This window comes from Heterocephalus glaber, unplaced genomic scaffold, assembly GCF_053883595.1.
Source record: "Heterocephalus glaber isolate CG9 unplaced genomic scaffold, H.glaber_assembly_v1.0 deba00000331, whole genome shotgun sequence".
Classification (NCBI taxonomy): Eukaryota; Metazoa; Chordata; class Mammalia; order Rodentia; family Bathyergidae; genus Heterocephalus; species Heterocephalus glaber.
The window spans coordinates 55,890,833-55,915,383 of NW_028258142.1; the positions used below are offsets into that span (position 1 = coordinate 55,890,833).

At 45.3% G+C, this 24,551-nt stretch overlaps 1 protein-coding gene across 1 annotated transcript in view; it reads right to left on the bottom strand.

Annotated features, from left to right (window-relative positions):
- The window catches only part of Ttc39c (tetratricopeptide repeat domain 39C), a 102,618-nt gene extending 91,038 nt beyond the window's left edge, over positions 1–11,580 (bottom strand). The window contains exon 1 of the mRNA XM_004853149.3: positions 11,393–11,580. Coding sequence (XP_004853206.1) covers positions 11,393–11,550 — 158 coding nt within the window. The 5' untranslated portion in view covers positions 11,551–11,580. The remainder of the gene's footprint in view (positions 1–11,392) is intronic.
- Between the last annotated feature and the right edge of the window lie 12,971 nt (positions 11,581–24,551).

Consider the following 24,551-nt stretch of genomic DNA (forward strand, 5'->3'; position numbering starts at 1 on the left):
AAATAAAAATTAAAAAGTTCTGGGAATGTAGCTCAGTGCAAAGGTGCTGGGTTTAGTCCCCACCCCCAGCCCCTCACACATAGGAAGAAGAACTGGCCAACATGGGCAACCAGCAACTCAACCATAGCTGCTCACAATGAGAGGCACCACGCTAAGACTTGGGCTGCCCTAGAAAAGCCCCACCCACGAGGAACATGAAATCGACCACACAAAAACAGGCTTAGCCAGCAGGTATTATGGGATGTAGCTGATGTAATGGCTGAGAGTGGGACCAGGGAAAGCTGTGTCTGCATGCTGGGAGCTCTGTCAGAGGTGAAACTGTATGTGCTTTCCCGTTCTAGTTGCTCCTAAGTAAGTACAAGCAGAACAGAAAATCACACTGAAGCCTTTTGCCTTATTCCACATACCATTCAGAAGAACAACTCTCATGGCTCCTTTGGCTATGTAACTTTAGAGCAACTGTGTTTATTTCTGGGAATTCGGCCCTTTTATTTTTTGTGTTAAAAAGCTTGTTCTGAATGTATGTAATCTGTAGGGCTAACATCCCTTCCTAGAGCGGTAGGGGTCCTAGCAGGAGCACATGCGTGACTGGGAAAGGCTGGCGTTTTGGGGCAGTAACCCACAGGGCCCAACACTGGCTCCTCATCCTCCAAGAGACCCCATGATGCCCAGCACCTGGTCACAGACACGAGGAGGCACCCCTCCTCTGCCACACTCCTTAAGCGACAGCTGTGCCAGCCTGGGCAGCCCCTTCCCTTCCTGCAGCCCAGCTCTGTCCACAGAAAGACTCCACCCCGCACTGTCTCAGGCTCAGCTGCGAAGACCTAACCTGTGCCGAGCCTCTGGGAAACCTGTGTGCCACCAGAAGAGCAGTGACCAGGCATCCTGCAGTGTGTGCGGGACTGTCCGGCACACTGCTCCATGTGCCACATGACTTCTGAACACCTCTTGGAAATTTATGGGGATAAAAAACTGCTTATAATTATTTCTAGGACCTACCTCCATTTGCATAGAAGAAAACCATTTTCCCTTGATAGTCAAGGGTTCCAGGACCCCTGTAGTCCAGATGCTCAAGCCCCTTATTTAATGATAGCGTATCTGAACATCACCCACCCACACACACTCCTACAACCCACATCTAGATTACTCAGAATACCTAACATAATGCTGGTTACATGCCACTTCATTTGCGTGGATTCAGGGTTGTACTTGGTGCACAGCAAATTCAACTTGTGCTTTTTGGAACTTTCTGGAATTTTGTCTTTCAATATGCTCAATCCTTGGTTATTTGAATCCTCTGATGCAGAACTTGTGGGCAAGCAGGGCCAACTGTATTCCTTGCACTGTTTGAGGACATACGTTGTCAAGACTTGTTCACAACTTTGGAAAACCACATCCTCAGCATCCACACAGCGTGGTGGTGATCAAGTGGCCAACATGCCACAGCTGTGCCAGTCTGGATGTGTAGCTATCACATGCCAGTATTAACATCAAAAACTTTTAATATATTTAAAGTCCAAAATCTTATTGAAGATACGTAAAATACTAGACATCAATGAACGCCATTACTCAAATCTACTTCAGCTTTGCCACCTGGTTTTCTCAAGAATCTGTAGCATATTAAAATTTGTATCCTGAAAATTACATATTGAAATTATTTTGGGTCTGGTTCTTATTTTTCAGTCCTACTCTGATACTGTTTTAACTGGTCAGTCCCTGCCCAACTCCCCAGTGAACTTTTTTTTCAATTTATTCTCTAATCCTGAACACTTATTAGACACAATGATCTCTAAAGTTCTTGGTTGGTAAAGGGATTTCAGGATGCAAGATATGTTTTCACCATGTATGCTTCTTCTAATATAGGGACTTAATTATTCTGACACCATCCTGACAAAGATGGCCTAGTTCACTGCCAAAATATCATGCTTCTCATTCCCTTCACTTAAACAGTCAATCTTTTGCCTCAGCAAATTATTCTCCTTCAATTAGGGTTACCTGGCCTCTTTCTCCTAACAAATACAGGTATGTCTGTTGTTCTTTCCTTTATGTCAATATTCACCTATGCTCTCATCTCTCAATACCTCCATGCATGCCATCATATTTCTCTTACATCCAAATTGATGTGCTATATGCAGGTGCAAACATCTAATTACCCTATCTTATCTTCTGATAAAGGGGTTTTTTTGAGCATTTACATTTAAAAAGGTAATTTGCATTATGAATTTCTTGCTCACTTCTTTATACTACTATTTGGGCATCCTGTTGGTTTTTAGCCATTGTGTGTATAGGTAGGTTGTTTCATCTACCAATTTCATTTCAGGTTCATAAATGAGGAAATACAAAATGTTCCTCAACACAAGAGGGCTTTAGGTCTGACAGAGTCAGAGTCACCACTCTAGAAAGCATCACCTCCCCACCACCAGGTTAAGACCAGTTCTTCCTGAAACTCAGGACAGGGCTCTTGGAGTCTGGGAGTCACATCTCTCCTTTCTCATGCCAGGGAGGCAAATAACCCCAGAGCCTGTAATGGTACCACTCAGGGGACATGCCAGAACCCTCGAGGTGGCTAAACGGGGGATGTGAAAACCCACCAGTTAGCTGGCTCCTTGTCACCAGATGTAACAGCGAGCAGGGGACAGCTCACTCAAAGAGTTATCCCCAGAGTGACACCTGCCCTGGGGGTCCCAGGGCCACGTCACAGGTTCAGGGGACTCAGCCTTCCCCACAATGGCACCTGTTCAGGCTCAGGGGTGCTCAGGGGCAGCTTTGCTCACCACGGCTGCCGCCTCAGCATGGGCAGCCTGGGGAACGCATGGGGGAAGAGGCCAGTGGGGCCAGACATGAGCACCAGTTGGCTTATGAGCAGAGCAAGAACTCTGGGGCCTCTCTGGAGCACCCCATACTGGGTCAGCAGATGTGCTGTGGCACGTGAAGAATACAAGGCTGTTGGCTCCTGGGCTGCACCTGCTGACCGGCAAGTGAAGGAGTGTTGCTCCGTTTTTACTCTATCTCGGACTCCATGACATCCCAGCAACATCAGGCAGGTCAGGAACACCTGCAGAGGAAGCCCGGGCATCACCCACCCCTTCCATCACAGACCTTGCCTGCAGGCAGGAGCCTGGAGAAGACCCAAGTGCTGGCTAAGGGGAAGGGTGGGTGCTGCAGAAGCACAGAGTCATCGTGCAGCCCTTTCACGGAAACTGTAGCGGCATCTTGAAGGACAAGGACAAGATACAACCAGCTGGATGGTGCAAACTGTTTCTGCACAACCAGAGTGGAAGGGGCCAGGGAGCCGCAGAAGGGAGGCCAGGAAGCAGAGAAGACCAGACCACGGGGCATCTTATGCCAGCCTGGGATACCGAGTCTATCACCTGGAAGACAGGAAGCCGCAAGATCCAGAGCTGGGGGCGACACGCTCCCTGAAGACTGAGCTCTCTGGTGTTTGATGGGGAGTTTCTGGGTGTCAAGGCATAATTTGCATACTTCTGAGAGAACTCACCCCAAAATGGCATTGACAGCACACATGTTGACTCCCTTGACTTTGAAAGTGATAAAGGAGAGGCCACATACGCAGATGCTGAGCTAGGGGCCTGGTGTCCACCCCAGCACCCCCACTCACTGCTGCATGACCTTGGCCAAGCAGCTTGAGGTCACAGTGCCTCCTTTCCCACACAGAAGTGAGGGAGGACTAGTGAGGAGCAACAGTGCGTCAGTAGGGGTGGCCTGGCACCCAGTAAGCACTCTCTGGTAGTGACTTTTATGTTTACTTTGATGTGCAGGAAGGGAAAAGTCCCTCGGACCAGTGACTTCACAGATACAGCGGGGACCCAGCATTGAAGTGACTCTTCTGAACTGGAATTGAATAAAGATACCAAGTTAGCAAGGAAAGACCACTTCTCACCCATGTCCTGCACAGTAAATACTCTAATCATGAACACTAGCATCTAGCAGAAATGTACTTTCTGACTTTCTAGGGCTTTCGCTGTCATAACTCACGGTTTCTCCTAAGGCAGAGGTACGACCTGCTCTACCTATGTGCATATTTCTTGTATTCTGAAATTCTTGGGCAAGAAAGAAGGGATGGAGAAAAAGGCTCAGATGGCAAACCACGGAACTTCCTTACACACGAAGAGAAGCCTCACTGCCACCTTCAAGGTGACTCCAAGAAGCCACAGCTTATTTTCCTTACACAGCAAATTTATGAACAACTTTATACAAAAATATGTCTTCACAGTCACTTGTTCAGAAATTGGAAGGCATTTCCCCCACGAGCTGCTGCACAAAAGCCTCTTCAATCTCAAATTGGACCCATGTCACAGAACAGGCAGAGGAATCATGAACAGAGTAAGAGCAGAAAGAGATACAGAAGTGCCCCCCAACTGCAGGAAACACATTTCAAGATCCCCAGCGATGATGTCTCAGCTAGAAATGGCACTGACCCCTACATACACTATGTTTTCCCTAAACAGAAATGCCTGTGATAATTTATAAACTGTGATATTTATAAACTAGGCACAGGAAGAGATTAACAAAAATAATAAAATAGAACAACGATGTCAATATAAGTTATTTTAAAATTATAAATTATTTCTAGAAGTTTCCATTTAATATTTCCATCTTTTTTTTTTTTGATACTGGGAATCGAACCAGGACCTTGTGCTTGCAAGGCAGGCATGGTGCCACTGAGCTAAATCCACGGCCCTCCATTTAATATTTCCAAATCAAGCTGGCCACGGGTAACTGAAACCACAAAAAGTAAAACAAAAAGGGATCTAGGAATAAGGCAGAGACCAGCTCTCCCTTCCCAACACCAACCTCTTCTACAGGGCAGACCTCGTGCTACGCAGAATTTTGAAACCGTGGGTAAATTTGTCTTAGCTGCACAACTGTCGACTTTCTGTGCTTCTTTTATACGTTCTTCTCGAGTCCTTTTTAGCTTTAGCCTCTTTGAAGGTGCACAGCTGTTGCTGGTTAAGTAGGAGGGTTACCCGGGCAAAGATGATGGGGTGTGAAGATGGTATTTTCAGAGCCGAAACAGTCCATGGGGAAGGTACAGACTCCTGAACAGCATGATGTGTGGAGGATCTACAAGTGGTTTTGTTTTGTTTTTTGGTACCGGGGATCGAACTCAGGACCTTGCGCTTTCGAGGCAGGCACCAGAACCACTGAGCTAAATCCCCAGCCTACAAGTGGTTTTGTGTAACTAGACTGGAAAGGGCACTGTGCTCCAATATTACTTTTCTCTCCCTGTTTCTTTCTTAGCCTTCTCAAAGCTTCATTTCACTCCATATCGCTTCCCTCAGCTAGCTTAGGCAACAAAGACAACCACTCTGGGCTACCTGCTCACAGTGTGAGTGACTGGGTACACAGTCTCTGAAGGGTTCACACCTTTCACCCTGGCTTTGTGCAACTTCGCACAGAAACATGTAACAGGCATTAAGTGTTCTCTTCTGCTGGCCATTTCTTCCAAATCCTCCCATATTCTACAGGGGGCTGCATTAAAAAAAAAAATCCAGTGAAGCCAAATGAATCTGTAGTGAATATTTAACTGGGGCCTTTTCAGATAGTGCAGTAGTTGGGGGAAAGGAGGCTTTTTACAAACACACCATGGAGTTGAGGAAGACGGAAGAAGGCAACAGATGAGTTTCCTACCTTTCCTGACAGCTCCCTCAAACCATTTCTGCTTTTCACTGCTTCTCCTTTCCTTGCATTTCTACACCTAGGGCCTCTCACAGGCCCCTGCAGCAAGGCAGCAACACGCCGCTGTCTGTGAGCAGCCCAGGCGCCCAGACAACACGGAGGCCTGACTGCCTTCCGTCCTCCCAAGCATCCGACATGGTCTGCCCCCCAGAGATGGCCTCGACGCCGCTGGCCTGTATCTCCTACTCATGCCTCTGAGTCTTTCCAGGAAGGTTCATGGTTTGTAAGGGTCACAGGAGGCTTTCCAGGCCACGTGATCTTGGTCATAACTACTTATTTCTGCAGTTGTAATGCACAAACAGCCACAGACCACGCATAACCAATAAGTGTATCTGTGCCCCAATAAAACTTTTTGTAAAAAAACAGGTAGCAGGCCAGATTTGGCCCATAGGTCATAGTTTACCAACACCTGGATTATAACTAACCATCGCTATGGCAATACTGGCTCCATAGTCAACATACTCACAATATAAGGCCACATACAGTATGGGTTGCCCTATGTGCCATAAATTGTATTAAGCAACTTAGGATCCATGCATTCATTTATACACAAACAAGGCAGTGATCAAAAAATACACTGACTGTGTAAATTTTAAAAACTTATTACAATAAAACGACACATTGCCAAAAATGATGTGCTAAGAATGTTCAAAGTGAGGGGGGATATTCTGAGGGATTAATGGCAATTTATCTTTTATTGTAATAAATTTTTAATTTAAACATTCGCCATAGTTTTTCAATGGTCCTTTGTAATTACTTCACATGAATTTTTCTTGCTTTTTGTTTTTAATATATTTTTGCCATCTTATAACTTAACATGGCAGAAACACAATTTATAACACCATGTAATAATTCTACATCAAATCCTTATTTATTCTTGCATACTTATCATCAGTGAACATTTCTTAATAGTTATCATATGCGGCTTTTCTTCCAGTGTGGAGACTGAACCCAGGGTTTCATGCATGCTAAGCACATCTTTTAATATACATTTTATTTTAGTGGACAATGACTATAACTTTTTATACTATCCACAGCCAGAAATCTGTAGTAGTACTCACAGAGTAAAAACTCTAGATGTTTTAGGGTCACAAAGGATGCCAAGGGGAAAAACAGGAGATGAGACAGTAGCCTCCAGGGGAAGGAAGGAAGCTACAAGCCAGGCCCTGTATAAACAAAAACTACAAAGCTCACTGGGGCCAGAAGCTCCTCATGTCTCCAGCCTTCCTCGTGGCTCACTGTTTTGCCTCTCCTATTGGTCCTCTGATTACAAACCACAGTAATATTTCAAGTCAAAAAGAGACAAAGATGGCAACAAGGTGCCAAGAATGAATTATGGATGTGACAGCAAGACTACCAACAAGGGTCATAGGAAAAATTAAGTCGACTAGACATCAGACAGCCAAGGAACCCTAAAGGAATGAGTCATAGGAAATGGACCAACCAGTGGTGAGATAAAAGTAGCAGGTGGAGAAGGAGCCACCAGACACAACCACCTAACAATACCCACTGGCAGGCTGTTCTCGCCCCTCTCCTGGCGTTTTTACATAGGTTTCCACTGTTTCCTCTCTTACACTTGGTTCACATCTCACCACCTCTCACCCCCTCCTTTTCCTCTTCCTCTACCCCTCCCAACTCCTTCTTCCTCAACTCACTCCCTTTTCTACCCCATCATGAAGCTGAGACAACATTTCCTCTACAGAATGTCCTTCTGGCTGGACTAGATGTTTCTCTCTACTCCTACAGGCTACCACAGTGGGTGGACAAGTCTCTCAGCTCCCTGCCACTGTCAATCTTACCTACAGTATAGCACCTATCAGGTGCCCAAGGACCCGAAGCTTGAGGTCACAAAAGCCAACATCAGTTCGTGTGTGCATGTGTGTGTGTGTGTGTGTGTGTGTGTGTACAGGGAATGCTGCTGGATTACAACACTGAGCCCTGAGACCAAGGTCAGGAGTCTGATCCCAGGTGCTCAGTGTCACGAACTCACAGACACACACATGTTCTTGGGCTCAAAGGAGGAAAGCCCTGAAGCAGCATGTATTAGTTAACTTTCTGTTACTACAGTGAATCACCTGACATAGGCTACTCATGCAGAAAGGGAGTTTTTTATAGCTCAGAGCTCCGAAGTCTCAAAGTCCAAGATCCGTGAGCCCATCAATTTGGCCTTTGGTGAGGTGGCAGATGGCAGCACATCAAGGAACGGTCCATCTCAGACAGGAGCTGAGAGAAAGCACACCGGCAGGGCCAGCCCTGTTCTCTCCATAATATAACAATCTCCTCACTAGAATGACCAAAGATTCTCCCACTAGCCCCCACCTCCTACAGGTTCCACCACCATGGGGCCAAACCTTTAACCACAACAGACCCTTGGGGGACACAAGTCATATTCACCCACAACATAGCACAGAACTGTCCTATCTCTAGAAGAGCATCTCCAAGCACACGGCAGAGGCTCAGTCACATTATTACTGAGGTTGTAGGAGAAGGGGCAGCTCCACTTGGAAACCTCAAGTAGGGAGCTGCAGGCCTCTGCTGCACACGTCTAAGTCCTATATGAATGATAGCTGATGTACACAATGCACACTTCCCATATACTCGGAAAGCCTTTCATAACAAGCTGTTGCTGCAAAGTGACCATTTCTCATTAGGTAGCTGCTACTGAAAACTTTTCACCCCAGGAATGTGGCATGAGAAAATGACCTTCTTTAACAAAAAATGTTACTGTTACACTAGGTACAAAATGTTTCTTTGTTTGACTGTAAGAAGACTTTGGAGGGTTTACCAGTAGGGGGAGGCTAGGAATGAAACAATTATTAAAAGAGGAGACAGCCCTGGACATTCAATTATTCCTTTTCTGTGGGAAAATGCAGAGAGTGGAGCTAGTGGGGAGCTTCCAGCAGATCATTCACCTTTGGGACAAGAGAGGTTTTCTAAAGCATAACAGGATCCGCCACTCCCCCCCTCGCCAGGTACTGGGAATTGAACTCAGGACCTTACACTTGCCAGGCAGGTGCGGTGCCACTAAGCTACATCCCCAGGCCAGTATAACAGGATCTTACGTCTTTCAAATGTAAACTGTGAGGTGACCTTTAAATACAAAGCTACTAGCATACAGAACATTTGTCTTGTGGTCAAACTATGCAGTCACAAGAAGAACCCAACAATAGTGGCAAAGGTTAATTCAAAAGCGGACTAGCGTTTACTGACTGCTTACCTTGTGCCAGATGCCATGGGGTCTTCCTTTTAATTTTTAACAACCACATTTCAGCATCAGTACTATTACTGGTGGTCTTGTTTTAAAGATAAGAAAGCGGATTTTGAGAAGCCAAAGTCAGCAGCTACAAAAGTGGCAAAACTAGGACTGGAACCTTGGTTGCTCAAAGCCAGTTCCTGAGCCCTCCCTCTCTGCAAGCATGCTTCCCAAAACAGAGGAGAAGCACATTTTGGAGGTAGGAAGAATGCAATGATTTTCCACATCGCAAACACATCAGATGGAGCAGGGGAAAGCTCATAGATAATGTTGCCACGGTCATCCTGTTTTCTTTCCTCCCACCACCCCTGTGGAAGTTTCTTTCAAACACTGCTAGAAAAATAAGGTGACAGAAAAGATTACAAAATATAATAAATGTGGTGAGGGAGGCAGAATGGGAAAATGAAAGAGCCCTTGAATTAGAGCCACAGTGTTTGTATCCTGGTCCATGCCAAACACCAGGCCTCCAGCCCCTCCTTATAACTCTCAAGATACATCTCACTCTTAATGTTGTCATCGAACAGCGAGAATATGTAAGAGAATTTGTCTAGCACTTATGCTTGGCTGAAGATAGGTACTGCAATTTTTTTTCTTCTTTTTAGTTCCCATTTCCAAATACAAGCAGACAGCTCCTTGTTACACAGGGTAAATCCTCTCTGGACATCTCTCCCTCCCTCACCCAAAGAAATACCAGTCACAGTGCATCTCTCTGCTCTTGACACCAGAGTAGCTGATATGCCCTCTATTGACAGGGCATAAAATCATATAGAGAAGGGAAAAATGTCATGCTTTCGGTGCAAGGAGATCACAAAGTAATATTTAAGTACACTAAAGCAATATACATGTGGAAGGAAAAAAATTAAAATACTGCAGATTACTTCAAAGCAAAGAAGAATTGAGATATGACCAATAAACTTAATTAAAAAAAACAACCCTGAGATATGCAAGTACCTTGATCAGCCAGTAAAGAAAGTTTGACTTTTACTATTTCTCTATCTTTCTTCTACAACACAAACAAGTAGTCTAAAAAGCCATAGCACAGTACATGAACCATTATGACCTTTTTTTCAAGACATATATTTTCAGCGGGCTAAGACACTACCACAGAGATATTGTGAGGTGAGCAAAATTTTCAAACCCTCCATCAACAGCCTTTGACAAACTATGACTTGAAACCAGTCACATGTTTTAAAAATATTCTGAACAAAGCTAAGGCACTTTCATTTTCAGATCAAAGGGGAGGATGCTGACCTAAACGTAAAACAGCTTGCACTGCAAAACACGAATAAAAATAAAAAATTAAACAAAAAGTAAAAGCTTTAGTGAGAAGTTCGTAGTTGTAAGATCTTGCTTTGCCATTAAGAATGCTGGGCCTGGGATTTAGCTCAGTAGTTATGGCGCCTGCCTCAGAAGCGCAAGATCCCGAGTTTTGATCCCTGGTACCCCCGCCCCGCCCAAATGCAGCAGTCTGGTAGGCAGAAACCTCCATTCTCCAGGTCTGAAACTTTAGCCCAGTATCTCTACCTCTTGTCATATTTTCTTACATCACAATTGCACCACACCTCCATCCTCTCATAAAAATACTGGTAGGAAGCATATGGCCCTTAAAAGCATTCGGGAAAGCTCCTCATCAGAAAAAACCCTTATGGTTTGTCAACACTCACACACCTGCTTCTTCCACCAGAGAGCGGTTGCTTTTGGTCCCCAGTGAAACGAAGGCTCCTCCCACACTCACAAGAAAGCTATACCAGGCTTCAGTTCTTTCGCTTTATTTTTTTTTTTTAAAAACAAACAAAAAATTAACTGGACACAAGTGTTTCCCCTTCCACCCTGACATCTTCTTTAAAACCCCCTCCATTTTCTTCTTCACTCACGTTAGAGAAATTCTTAATAGAAAAGGCCTTAGGAACTCATTTCCGGGACTGTGGAGAAGACGGGCTGAGAGAAGAGCTAGCGGAGTTGGGTCGAAATTTTTAAATCCCTGCATGGCATGACAATTACGTGCATCTGTCTGCAAACAATAAAACTGTTTGGAACGCACAATGCTGCAGAGCAACGGAAGGCGCAGGAAGAAGCAGGCACCAGACAGCTGCCGAGAGCGCGAGTCACAAAGGCTGGCCGTGCGGCACGCGGGCTGGAGCCACAAGCCCGCCAGGCTCGCTGCAGCTTCAAATGCATCTGGGCCCAACGCTGAGCGGCTCCGCAAGCAGGGACCACCCAGGTGGGGTGCAGACCCTGGGGCTGGGGGGCAAGGGAGGGAGCCTGCGGACGCGGGGCAGGCGCGCGGGTCCCGGGAGGGAAGGACGCCGGGGCGGGCGGCCGGGCTAGGGTGGTAGCGAGGGACGAGGTGGCGAAGGCACAGGGGAACCGGTGCGGATGGGGCGTGCGGGGCCGCAGAGGGCGGGATGAGGGACGCGGGGCGCAGGGCGCGGCGCCCACCTGTATTGTCTGAAAAGCTGGTCCGACTCCCGAAAGCCGTTGTTGAGCAGCATGTTGATGCCGGCCAGGGCGAGCTCCGCGTCCTGCAGGGGCCCCGCCGCCGCGCCCCGCTCTCCGTCGTCCGGCCGCGGCGGTCGCTGCTGCCTGGCCCCGGCCATGGGCGCGAGGCCCCGCGCTGGGCTGAGGCGGCGTCGGGGAGGCGGCTGCGGCGGCCCCGCGCTCCGGGCCGGGCTCCACCTGCGGAGCCGCCTGGAGGCGCACGGCGGCGCGGAGGGAGGGAGGAGCCGGCCGGGCCGCGGCGGGGATTACTCAGCAGCAGCCGCCACGCCGAGCGGGCTCCGCCGCCGGATCTGTTTCCGGGCCTCACCGGGCCCGCGCCTCCGCTTCCCGCAGCCCCGCGCCCCGCACCCGGGGCCCACGCCGCGCCCCTCGCTTCGCCGGCCGGGCCGGAGCGGGGCTCCCGGGCTGCTCCAACCCACGCGAGGCCCCGAGGGCGGGACCCGGGAGTGGGGAGGGCGAGGCGTCTGCAAAGGGGACGGGGGCTCCGTCCCCGGTGGCCTCGGCCTGCAAGCCTGGCCAGCCCTGGCCCGCGACCCCCAACTTCATCCCGGCCGGCCCTCCCCGCCCATCGGGACCGAGGCGGCCAATCCCGGAGCAGGTGGGCGGCGGGGGCGGGGCCTCCGCAGGGCTGCACCGAGGCGGAGATCCCGGCGCAGAGCGCGGGGCAGAGCGCGCAGATCCGGGCGCCACCCATCGGGCTGTCAAAACACCGGAGCGGTGGGGAGAGAGTCCCGTCTGTCACAAGCTAAATATTTAAAAGTTAGGAACTGAGCTGTTAAGGTGTGTTCTGTTCTAACCCTGACAATTATACTCGCACACCAGTGAAGGAGAAAGTGATGGTTTTCATATGACCGAATGGCAGCAGAATGTCACTGTTCTGATGATGCCTGGATGCATAATACAGAAATCATCATCTCCAATTTAGCAAATCACTAAATGTATCGTTACAACTAAGATTATGTTCTTAATGCCAAATTAGACTACCTTTCCTGAGTCGTTGTAGTTCTTAGACAAAGAACATTAATTCAGTTTGGTGAAACTTTGCCCTGTTGAAGCATTAATAGCAGAATTATTTTTAAAAATAAGAGCAATCCTCGGGTTTAGAAATGACCTATGAATTTTCAATATTCTGTCCAGTGTTATAACGGGATCAGTATGAGAAATCGTCACATAAAATATTGCAAAATAACTTCATCATGTATGTTGCTTTTACTTAGTTTGTGATGTTTGCCATTCCTTACAAAATAATCTAAATCCATACAGTATGTCCAGCATTCATCTATGCACATTTAGTGGAGGAGTATGAATTGTTGTTCTTCAGCTGTAGGTTCTTGGTTTGAGACAGGATCTTTCGGTGGTGCCCAGGTTGGCCTCAAACTCCTGGACTTAAGAAATTCTCCTGCCTCAGCCTTCAGAGTAGCTGGAACTACAGGCCCCATACCCAGCTGTCCTGTGCAATTGTTGTAAAACCAAGCTCATTCTTGAGTACAAATCTGGAACTACAAATTGGAGCACCAAAAGAAGCAAGAAAATGAATGCTTTTCACTGTTGAGAAATAAAGCTTTGTAATGCAGGAATTGTATTCATGCGGTCTGAGAAGAAGGATTTGGCCAATTGACTGACACCCCCAGCCTTTTTTTACTCTACTCTTGGATTTAAAATAGTGCTAGTCTCAAACATCAGCAAGGGTAGAGACCTTCCTGGCATGCAGAGGCTGTAGCCTTTCGTTTTTAGGACATTGGAGCAAAGAAGAGAAGTGTTTCCCTAAGGCCTGAATTGTATTTATTGTGAGAATATATGTTGAGGGTCATACTACATCCCACTTAGCCACCAAGTGTAAGATCCCCAGTGACAGAGGTGGCCAGAGGCTCTTTAATAAATTTGTCATTTGATGGGGGATTGAACCCAAGGAACTCTAAGCTACAACCCCAGCCCTCTTTATTTTGAGACAGGGTCTCACTAGGTTGCCCAGGCTGACCTTAAACTTTCTATCTTCCTGCTTCATCTGGGATTATAGGCATGCATCGCCACACCTGGCAATGAATTTATGTCTTTAATAAATTTATTTGATGGGCAGGACCTTAGCAGGTCTCAGGGATTGTGCTGCCCACCAAGACCCATATGTGCCCCCTCGACACACACTGCTGGTGACAGCAGGTAGTGCCAGCCTGACCATATGCCTGGCGTTTTTGAGCTGTTTGAACTTTGGATCTGTGAAAGCCTCCATCCCAATCCCTGAGACAAGGCAGTCACCATGGAAGGAAAGCCAAGAGCACGGCACCAAATTTAGGAGATAGCCTGCCTTCCTCTACCTGGACACAGCAGCCGAGCACAGTCCTCCATGCTTCTATTACTGGGGAGATTTTTTTAAAAAAAGAAGAAGAATCTCAAGGAACTGGTGACACCATAGGCATTGTTAACAAATTGTACTTGGGGCCCTGCAGCTGAGGGCGGGAGAGGGTGAGCAGTGTCAAAGCAATCTTTGTGGGACTAGTTATCTGTCAAGACCTAGTACAGTGGGTTATGCAGACTTAGGGACATTTAACTGTTGAATGATCAGTACAAGGTCCATTGCTCCTGCCCAGCTCCTCACAATAGGAGAGGAGTAGTGTCAATAGAGAAATAACTCTAGTATATAATATACACCATGTATGTGCAAATTTGGATTTAGAGAGATACAAAACAATTCATTTTATCATCATGAATGGACACTTAAAATATTTAAATGTGGTGACCCATACACAGAAGATTCAAAATGAGACCCCAAATATTAAGGAAGAGAACACAATGACCTTAATACTTGTGGCAGCAGTAGTTGGCACTGACTCCTGCCCAGCAGGTAGGGAACCTGCAGGCTAGTTCTGTGTTCTTCAGTAGATAATGATGGCAGATAATAAAGGCACTTAGTACTGAATATTTAAGAGGTCATGGGGTGTGTTACATATAAAAGGAAGGAAAATCCAGATTCTGACACTCTAGGGCATCATACACTTGACACTGAGATTCGCAGCACCTTCCTGCAAAATGAATGCAGGCTTCAGTGCTCCTAGAGGCTTCTGAGAAACAAGATTTACCCAAGCGTTTCCTTCAGAAGTTGGGGCGGGCGGGGGGTGGGTGAGCTAGTAAATGGATGAAAAAACCTTTTCCTTCCTACCCATGCTTTGTGGGTATTTCCAGTATTTTGTGATCTTTCCTCTGATTTCATTATGAAAATGAAACTGCCAGGCTCAATGATCGAAAAACAGTTTTAGATCCTTGCATCATTGTATAGATGCTAGGTATTTTCATAGGATGTTTTGGTTGCAAATAATGGAAAAACCTGACCTAAGCTGTCTCAGCTCAGCATATGCATTGATTCCTGTAGGAAGTTTTCCAAAATGAGGCTACATTCATGGCCTCAATCCTGTGACTAGGACCCCTTCCACCTCTTACCTCTGCCACCTTGGTGCTTGGCGGTTTTATTCACAGGCAGGCCCTCCCCTCCTGGTACAAGTTTCCAGGTAGTACATAGCAGGAAGACATCACTTCTCCAATAGCTGAACTGAAATCCCCTCACTGAATCTCACTGGCTTTGATTGACTAGGCGGGATGGATCATCCCAGGACTTGAAAGGGTGAAACCAATTTCATCCAAGCTATCTGGCTGGGAAATTCCAGGTCTCTTAGGAAGAGGAAAGTGGGGAACACATTCAGGGAGAAACCAACAAAAATCCTCTCTCCTTGTCTTCATAAATAAACATGTTTTGAGTATGGGAAATTTTACATTAAATGCATTTAGAAAATAAAATACCTTAAGAAAACCTAATCGTGTGTGCTTTAGTTCATAAGACCTTTTTTGGTAATGCTAATTAAGACACATGCCTTTGTGTATCTTTTTATAAATCTGCACTGTCAGTGGAAATAAATATAAGATCCCAAACTATCTGGAATTCCAAGGAGAGTAGATAAATTCACAGTCCTTTTACTCTCCTGGAGGTGAAGTAAAACTCAGTTAACTGCTCTTAATTAGAGGGCAAACCAGGTCAAGGGTTAACATGTAAAGCTGTCCTCCATTTCCCTCTTTTCCTGCTCACAGGTGGGTCACTAGCTTGGCTCCAAGGAGGGGAACATCGGTGGGCCCATGGGGTACCATGTGTGTCATTGAAGCTGCACTGGAGACCTCAGCAGTCACCGTGGGGCAGAAACCATCGCCCTATGGACTGAACATGTGCTTATCTGCCTTCCCCCAAACTGCCCATCTGCTAGAAGGCAGGAATGATGTCAGCAGGTGTTTTCTGGGGATCATTGTGTGCTGCTGTGTGGATTCAGGAGCAAAACTGGGGAAGAAAGCATTGTGTCCTTCCCTAGCAAGTCTCCTCCCTTGGGTAGCTCAAGCAGGGAGCGGTCCTGGGCAAGCCCTCAACTGGGTTGCCTCTGAGTGGGAATGTGGGCCTCTCTTGGTTTTTCAGATGGTTTCATTCATACCCTACCCCACTGCATGTTCGTATCCCTCTCGTCCATTTAACTGACCTCATTTTCAAGGATATTCCTTGTTCCCTCGATCTACCACCCCTCCTTCTTCCTTACAGAAATAATCAAGTCTCCCTTTTCCTTGGTCTTGTTCCATGACTTGCATGTTCTGCAGCCTCTGGTGAACATCCTTGACTTCTCCATTTACTGACAGTTGCTCTGTAGAGAAAGAGCATGACACTGGTTTTAAGATTGGGTCCTGAGTTCGATCCCCAGTACCAAAAAAAAAAAATTGGTTCTGTTGAGTCCCTTCGGAGGGAAGTGGAGGGGAGAGCTGGTCCTTGTGGATGAGGGAGAAGAGAGATGTCATTCAGTACAAGGTTGGGTTTTCTCCTGGAGTATCTACAACTAAGTATCATGCAACTATGATGGATTTCTCTCTAGATTTCCAATTTTTACCTAAATAAAAAATGTATTCTCTTTCTATTCATGTAATCTTACACTTTACTAAAATCCTGGCTCTATTGTAATACAATTGTTAATCGGGTGAATCTATTTTGGGTGGAAATAGCAGTAGGATTAGTATTTGCCTCCCAGAGTGGATTTATTTCCAGTTCTACAAATGTATCGTCAGATGCCCTTGGACAGAGCGCATCATATGCACTCAGTACCCGTAGTAGCTGTTTGTTGCATGGTGTAGCTGAGCTACCAAGAGAGTGAGCTGGAGTCTAAGCACAAGCCATGCTCTGATCTTGCAATCCATTAACTTTGTGATCTGGGCAATTTTACTTCACCCCTTTCACCATTGGTCTCTGTCAAGAGTCATTTTATATAAGTTTTGGGGGAAAATCATTTCATAATTAAAGTATGACTAGAACTGTCTAAAACCCAATGTTGCCTTGCCCACGAGGTGGCTATGGCATGTGGAAACGTAACTCGGTTTTGCCTCCAGTCACAGCTGAGGCCTCAGTGATGCTGTGGGCTCAGAGGCAAGATTACATCAGTTGAAGACATCCTCGTTCTTTGAGAACTGATTAGTAGTAAAAAAAAAAAAAAAAAAGAGAAAGGTTTCACCTGGGGAGGGACAAATTCCTGTTGGCTTAACTCATCCCACCTCCTGTTCCAGGAATGGTCTCCTTTCCACCCTCATCAGCTTGAGATTCTCAAGGACATAGGGTCACCACTGCCCCCTAAGTCACCTGATACTCCCTCCAATTACTGTGTGTACCCAATCAGTGCTGGCTAGCTCAGAGTGTCCTGCCTTTTGCCCACTCTGAGGCACTAACTTCCAGGCCCATCATATATTTTGAAATTACTCAAGTCTCTATTGTCTTTTTTTCTTTAACCCTTCCTGTCCCCCTTTCTAGGCAGTCAGAGGATTAATTGGCCTCTGATAGGTCTCCCCATTTATAATACGAAGATAATCAGTAACTTCAGGCAAGAAAATGAAATAGCATTTGAAAGGAGCATGTGAAAGAAATGCTTTCTTAAACTATAACACTAAGATAGTATCTGAATGCACGCAACTCATTTTCTGACACTAATTAAAGCAAGTGGATCCTTCTGTTCATATTTACTTGTCAACAGTATCATCTTGAAATATCCAGCTCAGAGAAAAATCTGCAATTAAATAACCAGATGCATCATATGGGGATGATTAATTTAAACTATTTCTAATATAAACAATACATATTTGCTATTATTAATACAGCCTGAGGAAGGAGTGCAGACTTCCTTCAGGTGTATATAACATAGAAAGTAGAAATATCTACATTTCAGTGTTCATCTGGATCTGAATTGTTTCTGCTTTCATAATCCATCAATATGTTTTTGACATTGTCTGAAGGGTTGGCCAAGGAAATCGATATTTCCCATGAAGATTCGTTTAAACGCATCTCTATGTCCTGTAGGTATAACCTGATTTTCAGCCAGCTCTTTCTTATCTTCCCAAAGAAAGACACATTGCTAATATATGTCTTGTTCATAAGTCACTCGTGTTTTGCTCTGGAGTTAGGTTGACAATCCAGGGGTTGCAACCCAAAACTCTGCACCATTAATTCCCTAGAGTAACAAAGAATCAGTTGAAGACGTTTTCTCGAAGGCAGGTTATTTATACAGTATGACCTGTGCAAATGTGCAGGCAGCCTGGTGCTGAAGAGCCTGACACTTGCATTTCCACAGGACACTTACTGAGGACTATCACTGTGTCAGTGATGGAGTATAGGCCGGCAATATTGAGAACAATACTGTAAGGCCCTGACCCTATAATGATATAGCCATATCACTATAATGAGCCATATAGCCAGCTGTACATTCATAACACGATATAGTGAGAATCAAGTAGACCTCGGTACAAAGTTGGTGAGAATCCATTTAATTCCTGTATTTATAGTCATGTTGCTTATCAGTGTGGGTGTGTTACGAGAGCTGTGCCGTCAGGAGATTCCATTGTTGTTCCAGCATCACAGGACAGACTTACACTAATCTAGATGGCACAGCCTACTGCGCACCTGGCTCCATAGGAGAGTCTACTGCTCCTAGGCTACAAACCCGTACAGATGTTCCTGTGCTGAACATTACAGATTGTTGTGACAAATGCTGTCTTTTTGTTTCCAAATATATAAAAGCAGATTTGCTTAGTCCAGCATCAACAAACCTGGGAGTAACATGTTGCTCTGCAACTTCGGGATGACAAAGACATCACCAGGTGATAGGGACTTTTCAGCTCCATTTTAATCTTCTGGGACCGCCATTGTATAGGTGGTCTGCCAGTGATCAAAACGTACCTAAATACTTAATGTTATCTCTCTAAATGATCATACTAAACTTACACCTTATGCACTGATACTCACGTCTCTATTAGTTTTCTCATGCTTTATACCTCTAGAGTTCACATATGAGTCACATTAGATCACTTGTCTCACTACTTTCTAGCCAGTCCTTGGCCTTTGACCTCCAAAATAGTGTTAACCAGTGGGAATTTCCCCCATCGGCCATTGGCATGAACTCACTACTATCTTTTATCACTGTAACTTCTATTTTCGAAAGATCTATAACGGAGTAGATTGGAATAATGTGAATAAATTTTTGAAGACAATTCCAAAAGGAGAATTAGAAATATGAAAAGAATAATATCTGAAAAATTATTGGTGTTCTCCCAAGGTATGCAAAGGAGGAAATATCTGTTACAGTATATGATATATTGTATACTTGTTTTTTAAATTCTGTTGACAAACTCATTCACCTTAAGGAGAACACACACACACACACCAGATATTAAAAACTAATCTTGAAAATATTCTGAAATTAAATAATGGTTGCAAAACTGTGTAAATGTACTAAAGCCTTTACACTGTACATTTTCATTACCGAATCTTACATAATATAAATCACATCTCAATAAAACTTGTGATAAAAAAATTAAATTATTCCAAACTATGGTGGGCAGGTGATAACTCCTGGAAGGTGTAAGGGCTGTTGTTTGTCTCTGTGGACATTGGCCTGATTCCTTACCCTAAATATAAAGAAGTATCACATGAATGAATTAATGAATCATAACTGAATGTGTGCCTTTTGTGTTACATCAACTTTGTATCCATGCATATAAACAATTGGCTAATTAAACTTAAGAGAAAGGTATGTATTGTGACTTTAAATTTAAGAAAGCACTTCAGGTAAAATCTTACAAAATTCTATGCATTCTGGGGTAGCTCAGTGGATGAACACTTGCTTAGCCTGTGCAAGGCACTGGGTTAGATCTCTAGCACCAAAAACGGAGCAGGAGGAGAAATATTTCTATGCATTTTGACTAGTGATTTATGCATCTGGTATTTAAAGGAATACCACATGGGTATAAGCAGGTCAGAAGACAGACCCATGTTCAGGAGGAAAAGAGGATGTGGACACTAAGAAATCACTTAATTCCTAACTCTTGACATTTATTTTTAAATGTGGTTATAAAAGATGACTTAGAACATTCTGCTGTGTCATGGCTAAAAATATACATTTCTTCACTTCTCCTCACCCTCTTCACCCTGCTGTCTTCTCTGAGATACAAACTGTAGAAACAACAGGGTGCTGTGAGACAGTCAGGAGAAAAGCAGGGAGTGTCTATGCACAGATAGGGAACTGGAGTTCCAGACACCACGGAGACCTGTGTCTTCTACCCCCAGATGGGCCAAAGAGCAACAGCCATGTGCTGGCTCAGGAATAATCTCATTGCCTGTAACGTTCCAGCAAGGAGACACCTGGGTAGACTGGCCCACCACCTCTGCCTAGAGAGCACTGTCGCTTGTCGCGACACCCCACACTCGCTAAGGAACTAAAATGGCCATGCACAAATAACAAATGCTTTTGTTCTGTTAGCCTTATGGTAACAATTCCATTGTTTTCCTTTGTTCAACTCAGTAACTCATGTGATTTAAAAAATTACTTGTCTGTAAAGAACTCTTCATACAGTGCCGTACAAATAGTCACAAGTACATGAGCAGTTCATTCAAAGAATGATGTATGCTATAAATGCCAGGTAATCTCTGATGTGGTCCAGAATGACATAATGACCTGATGCATCACAAAGACTTTCATATTTGGCCTGTAACAGGGGCCAGTTCAGTTTGACAGTACCTTTTCTGAGGACTACTATATGTTGGCCAGTGTACATTAGGTGCCGTAGAAGACAAAGTTGAGTAAGGTACAAGGCCTGGATCTGAGAGTCTTTAGTGAGACAGACACACCAGCAAATGACAACATAAAGTGGTTGTATGCTAGGGGTCTAGCCTGTGTGCTTTGGGAGCACAGAAGAGGGGCATTATTCTTACTAGGGTTGGGCCAGGGATTTAGCTGATTGGTGCCACTGCCTGCCTTGCAAATGCAAGGTCCCGAGTTCGATCCCTGGTACCAAAAAAAAAAAAATCTTACTAGGGTTTAAGGAAGACTTCATGTAAGGAATCTAATGGTTGAGCTGAGTCTGGAAAAGAGAGGTAGAAAATGTGCTCCAGGCAGAGGGCCCCACATAAGCAAGGCTATGAAAGAGCAGACATCTTCAGATGATTCGGCTTCTCTGGAGTGAAGAGGCCAGAGGTGAGACTGGTGAGGAGTCAGCACCAGGGCTTTCTGTGCCTTGCTCTCCTGTCTCTGGACAAAGAACAGCCAAGAAGAAATTGAGGCAGGGGAATGGTGTGGTCAGATTTGTGGGTAAATGGAAGGCATACCTGCTTTAATATGCAGGGCTAATTTAATGTGATGAAAATGAGAGACGTACGGGAGACCACTGCAGAAGCTCAGAGCACTTCACTCTTGGTGTATATGAAACTGTTCATTCCCTTCCTATTGCAAGGGACTGAACCCAACTCGAAGAGGCTCACAAGAAAACCCTACAGCCTGAGAGTGGGGCTCAGGCATCAGCAGGGGTGGGCACACACATTCCCTCCATGACACCAGGCCGCTTCCCTCTATGGTTGGCCTTCTTCTCCCCTGCAGTGGTAGAGTGGCTACTTGGACAGTCCCTCATTCTGCACCCTGCAGGTGTCTAGCATTTTTGCCTCTCAAAGCCAACCCTGCCCCCAGCATTGTATCAATCCAGAAATCCCCATACACTAATAAAAAGGTCCTAAAAATGGTCCCATAGCCATTCAAGGCCCCTCTTTGCTGCACATATTTTTTCTACCACCACCAACCCTTAAAACTCTAAACAGCTACTGTTCAGTTCAATCTCTATTGACTCTGTGAGTGCATAACCATCAGTGGAGAGTTCTCAATTTGTAATCTTTATATCCAGATCTAAGCTTCCACCCTTTTTGGTGTCCTTTTTAATTTTTTAGCTTTGGTCTCCATCTTTTTCCATTCCTAGAGGAAGAGATACCTTCCCTCTCCAGTTTCTATCTGCCCATCATCAAGTATGATCCTGAATCCATGCTCCCATGCTGGCCACTCTAAGTCATGGAGAAGACAATGAGAAGGCTGGCAGGCCCACTAACCCCACACCAAAGGGGACAGAAGCTGTTTCCAGAGGAAGGAATGTGGGCCAACAACTTGTGTGCTTCTCAGTGGATGATTGAACAAAGGCAAAGGATAACTACTGTGTACCTCACCCTACAAGGCTGCATTCTGTAGTAAAGAAAAAAGTTAAAACTTCCAAACCTCCTGTTGCCCCCTTTATAAATTTTTGTGCATTTGGAAAATGATCTAATGAAGCACAATTGGTGTTTAATGTTTCTTCGGGGTGCTGATGATAGGTGTATTGGTGATGCTAGGGACAGAGCTTTGAAGAAGTGAGAGGCGGTGGAAAACTGGTAGCACAAGAGCTGTGGAAAAGGTAGTACATTCAAAGGCAGGGCAAAGGGCAAGGACATCTGTCTGCTGGAAGAGTATCGATAAAGCAAGAACACAAAAGAGAGGGAAGAGGAGAAAGTGAAGATATAAACTGTGAGAGATAGTGAGACTTCATAATGTTGTACAAGGTCGGTTTATCCCAGGAAAAACAAGAGGCTGAATGACTAGAACCAAGGAAGAGGTTAATTGATTGTTCTTAAAGGTTTTTCTCAAGGACCCTCGCTAATGCCACAGATCTAGTAACATATCAGTTTCTATCCAAGCCCAAAGTGTATTACTAAGCTTTCCTATTGCTGAGACACAATACCTGATACCCACAATTTAAACAAGGAAGCGTTTAATTTAACTCCTGATTTCAGGAGATTCAGTCCATGGTCAAAGGCAAAAACATCAAGGTGGGACGTGTAGTGAAACAAAGCTACTTAGTTCATGGTGGCTGGGAAACAGAACAGGGGAACAGTGCTTGAGAGTGAGGAACCATGTTTAGTACACAATCTCACAGCTCAGTGACCTACCCAGACACTCCCAGGAGTATGCTTTACTAACCCACGAGGTAGTTCTTAATCTAATGAAGCTGGTATATCAGGATTAACAGTCACACCAAGTCAGGGTGACCTGGGGTCCAGGCAGGCAAGAACCCTCTAAAAGGAACACTGATAAAAGTTGACTAGAGAAAACCAGCAGTATAGGTGATGCTACAGTTGAGGCAGGGAGAGGAACCCCTTGACTAGGTGACAGGGGCATCAAGGGGCAGTAGAAGACACGGAGCCTGTTTTCACATGTCCAACTATAGGCAAGACAGCTATGTTAAAGGGCTTACTTCCAAACCTGTCCAAGTTTCCCCTCCTAGATAGGTTCTAGAAATACAGAATTTCAAAACTGGGTGTAAAACCGAGATATTTACATTGGACATCTCAGTTCTGGATCTAATTCTGGGTAATTCTGTTGACCTTGATTCAGTGGCTTAATATCTCCCAGCTTTGGTTCCATCATCAATAAATGTAAGTAATGATAAAAATCTCTGTCTAACCTCTTAGAATTGCTGTGATAACCAAGTGATAGGATGTGCTATATAAATTTGTGGGGCTCAATGGAAAATGAAAATATGGGGCTCTTTGTAAAAAAATTATGAAGAGGGGCCAGGGATTTAGCTCAGTGGTGCCGCCGCCTGCCTCGCAAGCGCAAGGTCCCGAGTTCGATCCCCAGTACCCCCCCCCAAAAAATTATGAAGAATTTCAAGCAGAGATTAAACCAAGGGCTGTGTGTGTCTGAGAACAGAGCCCTGGGTGACTGCACAGATCATGCAACTCCACAGTGAGGTGACATAAGTATATCCACGTGCTTAGCACTCTGCAAAGAGTTTAACAGACTGGGGAGAATTCTTTCTTTCCCCCCACCCATGGCTCTCTAGCACTGCATTAGCTTGCTGGGACTGCCATTAAGAGTATCACAAACCAGGGGGCTTGAAGAGCACAAATTTATTGTTTCATAGCTCTGGAGGCCAGGAGCCGAAAGGGAGGTGTTGGGGTGGCCAGTGCCTTCTGAGAGCAATGGGGAAGGTCTGTCCCAGGCCTTGCTCTTTGGCTGGAGGTAGCCCTTTCCTGTCTCTTCACACCATCTTCCCTCTCTGCGTGTCCCTGTCCGACTTTCCCCTTCTTGTAAAGACACTAGTCATATTGGGTTAGAGCCCATTTAATGACCTTATTTTCATGCCATTACCTCTGTGAAGACCTGGTCTTCAAATAAGGGCACATCCTGAATGAAGTACTGGGGGTTAGGACTTCAACATATGAAGTTTTTGGGGAAAAGGGGAACAGTTAAACCCGTAACAAGCTCAAATCCCTGATGCTATTTCGGAGGCTTGCTCTATGCTGTGTATAATCTCTTGGGAAGACAGTGATTTGGGCCATGGTAGAGGGAGAGTTATGGGTTCTGTCACTGTGACACTGGGGTTGGGTTGTTACTTTTGCTACCTGGTCTGTACCTCTCATTGCTTGTTCTATTTATTTATTTATTTTTTTGGTACCAGGGATCGAACTCAGGTCCTTGCGCTTGTGCAGCAGGTGGCGAAACCACTGAGCTAAATCCCCAGCCCTCATTGCTTGTTCTATAAGCCCAGTCATTTTTCAGTCTCTGAATGCTTTTATTTATTTATTTATTTATTTATTTACTGGTGCCGGGGATCGAACTCGGGACCTTATGCTTGCAAGGCAGGCAGCGGAACCACTGAGTTAAATCCCCGGCCCTCTGAATGCTTTTAAATGTATAGTAAATGAATCCCCTTCTGGGTTAAAGAAGTGAGGCATGTTCTTGTGGCTCAC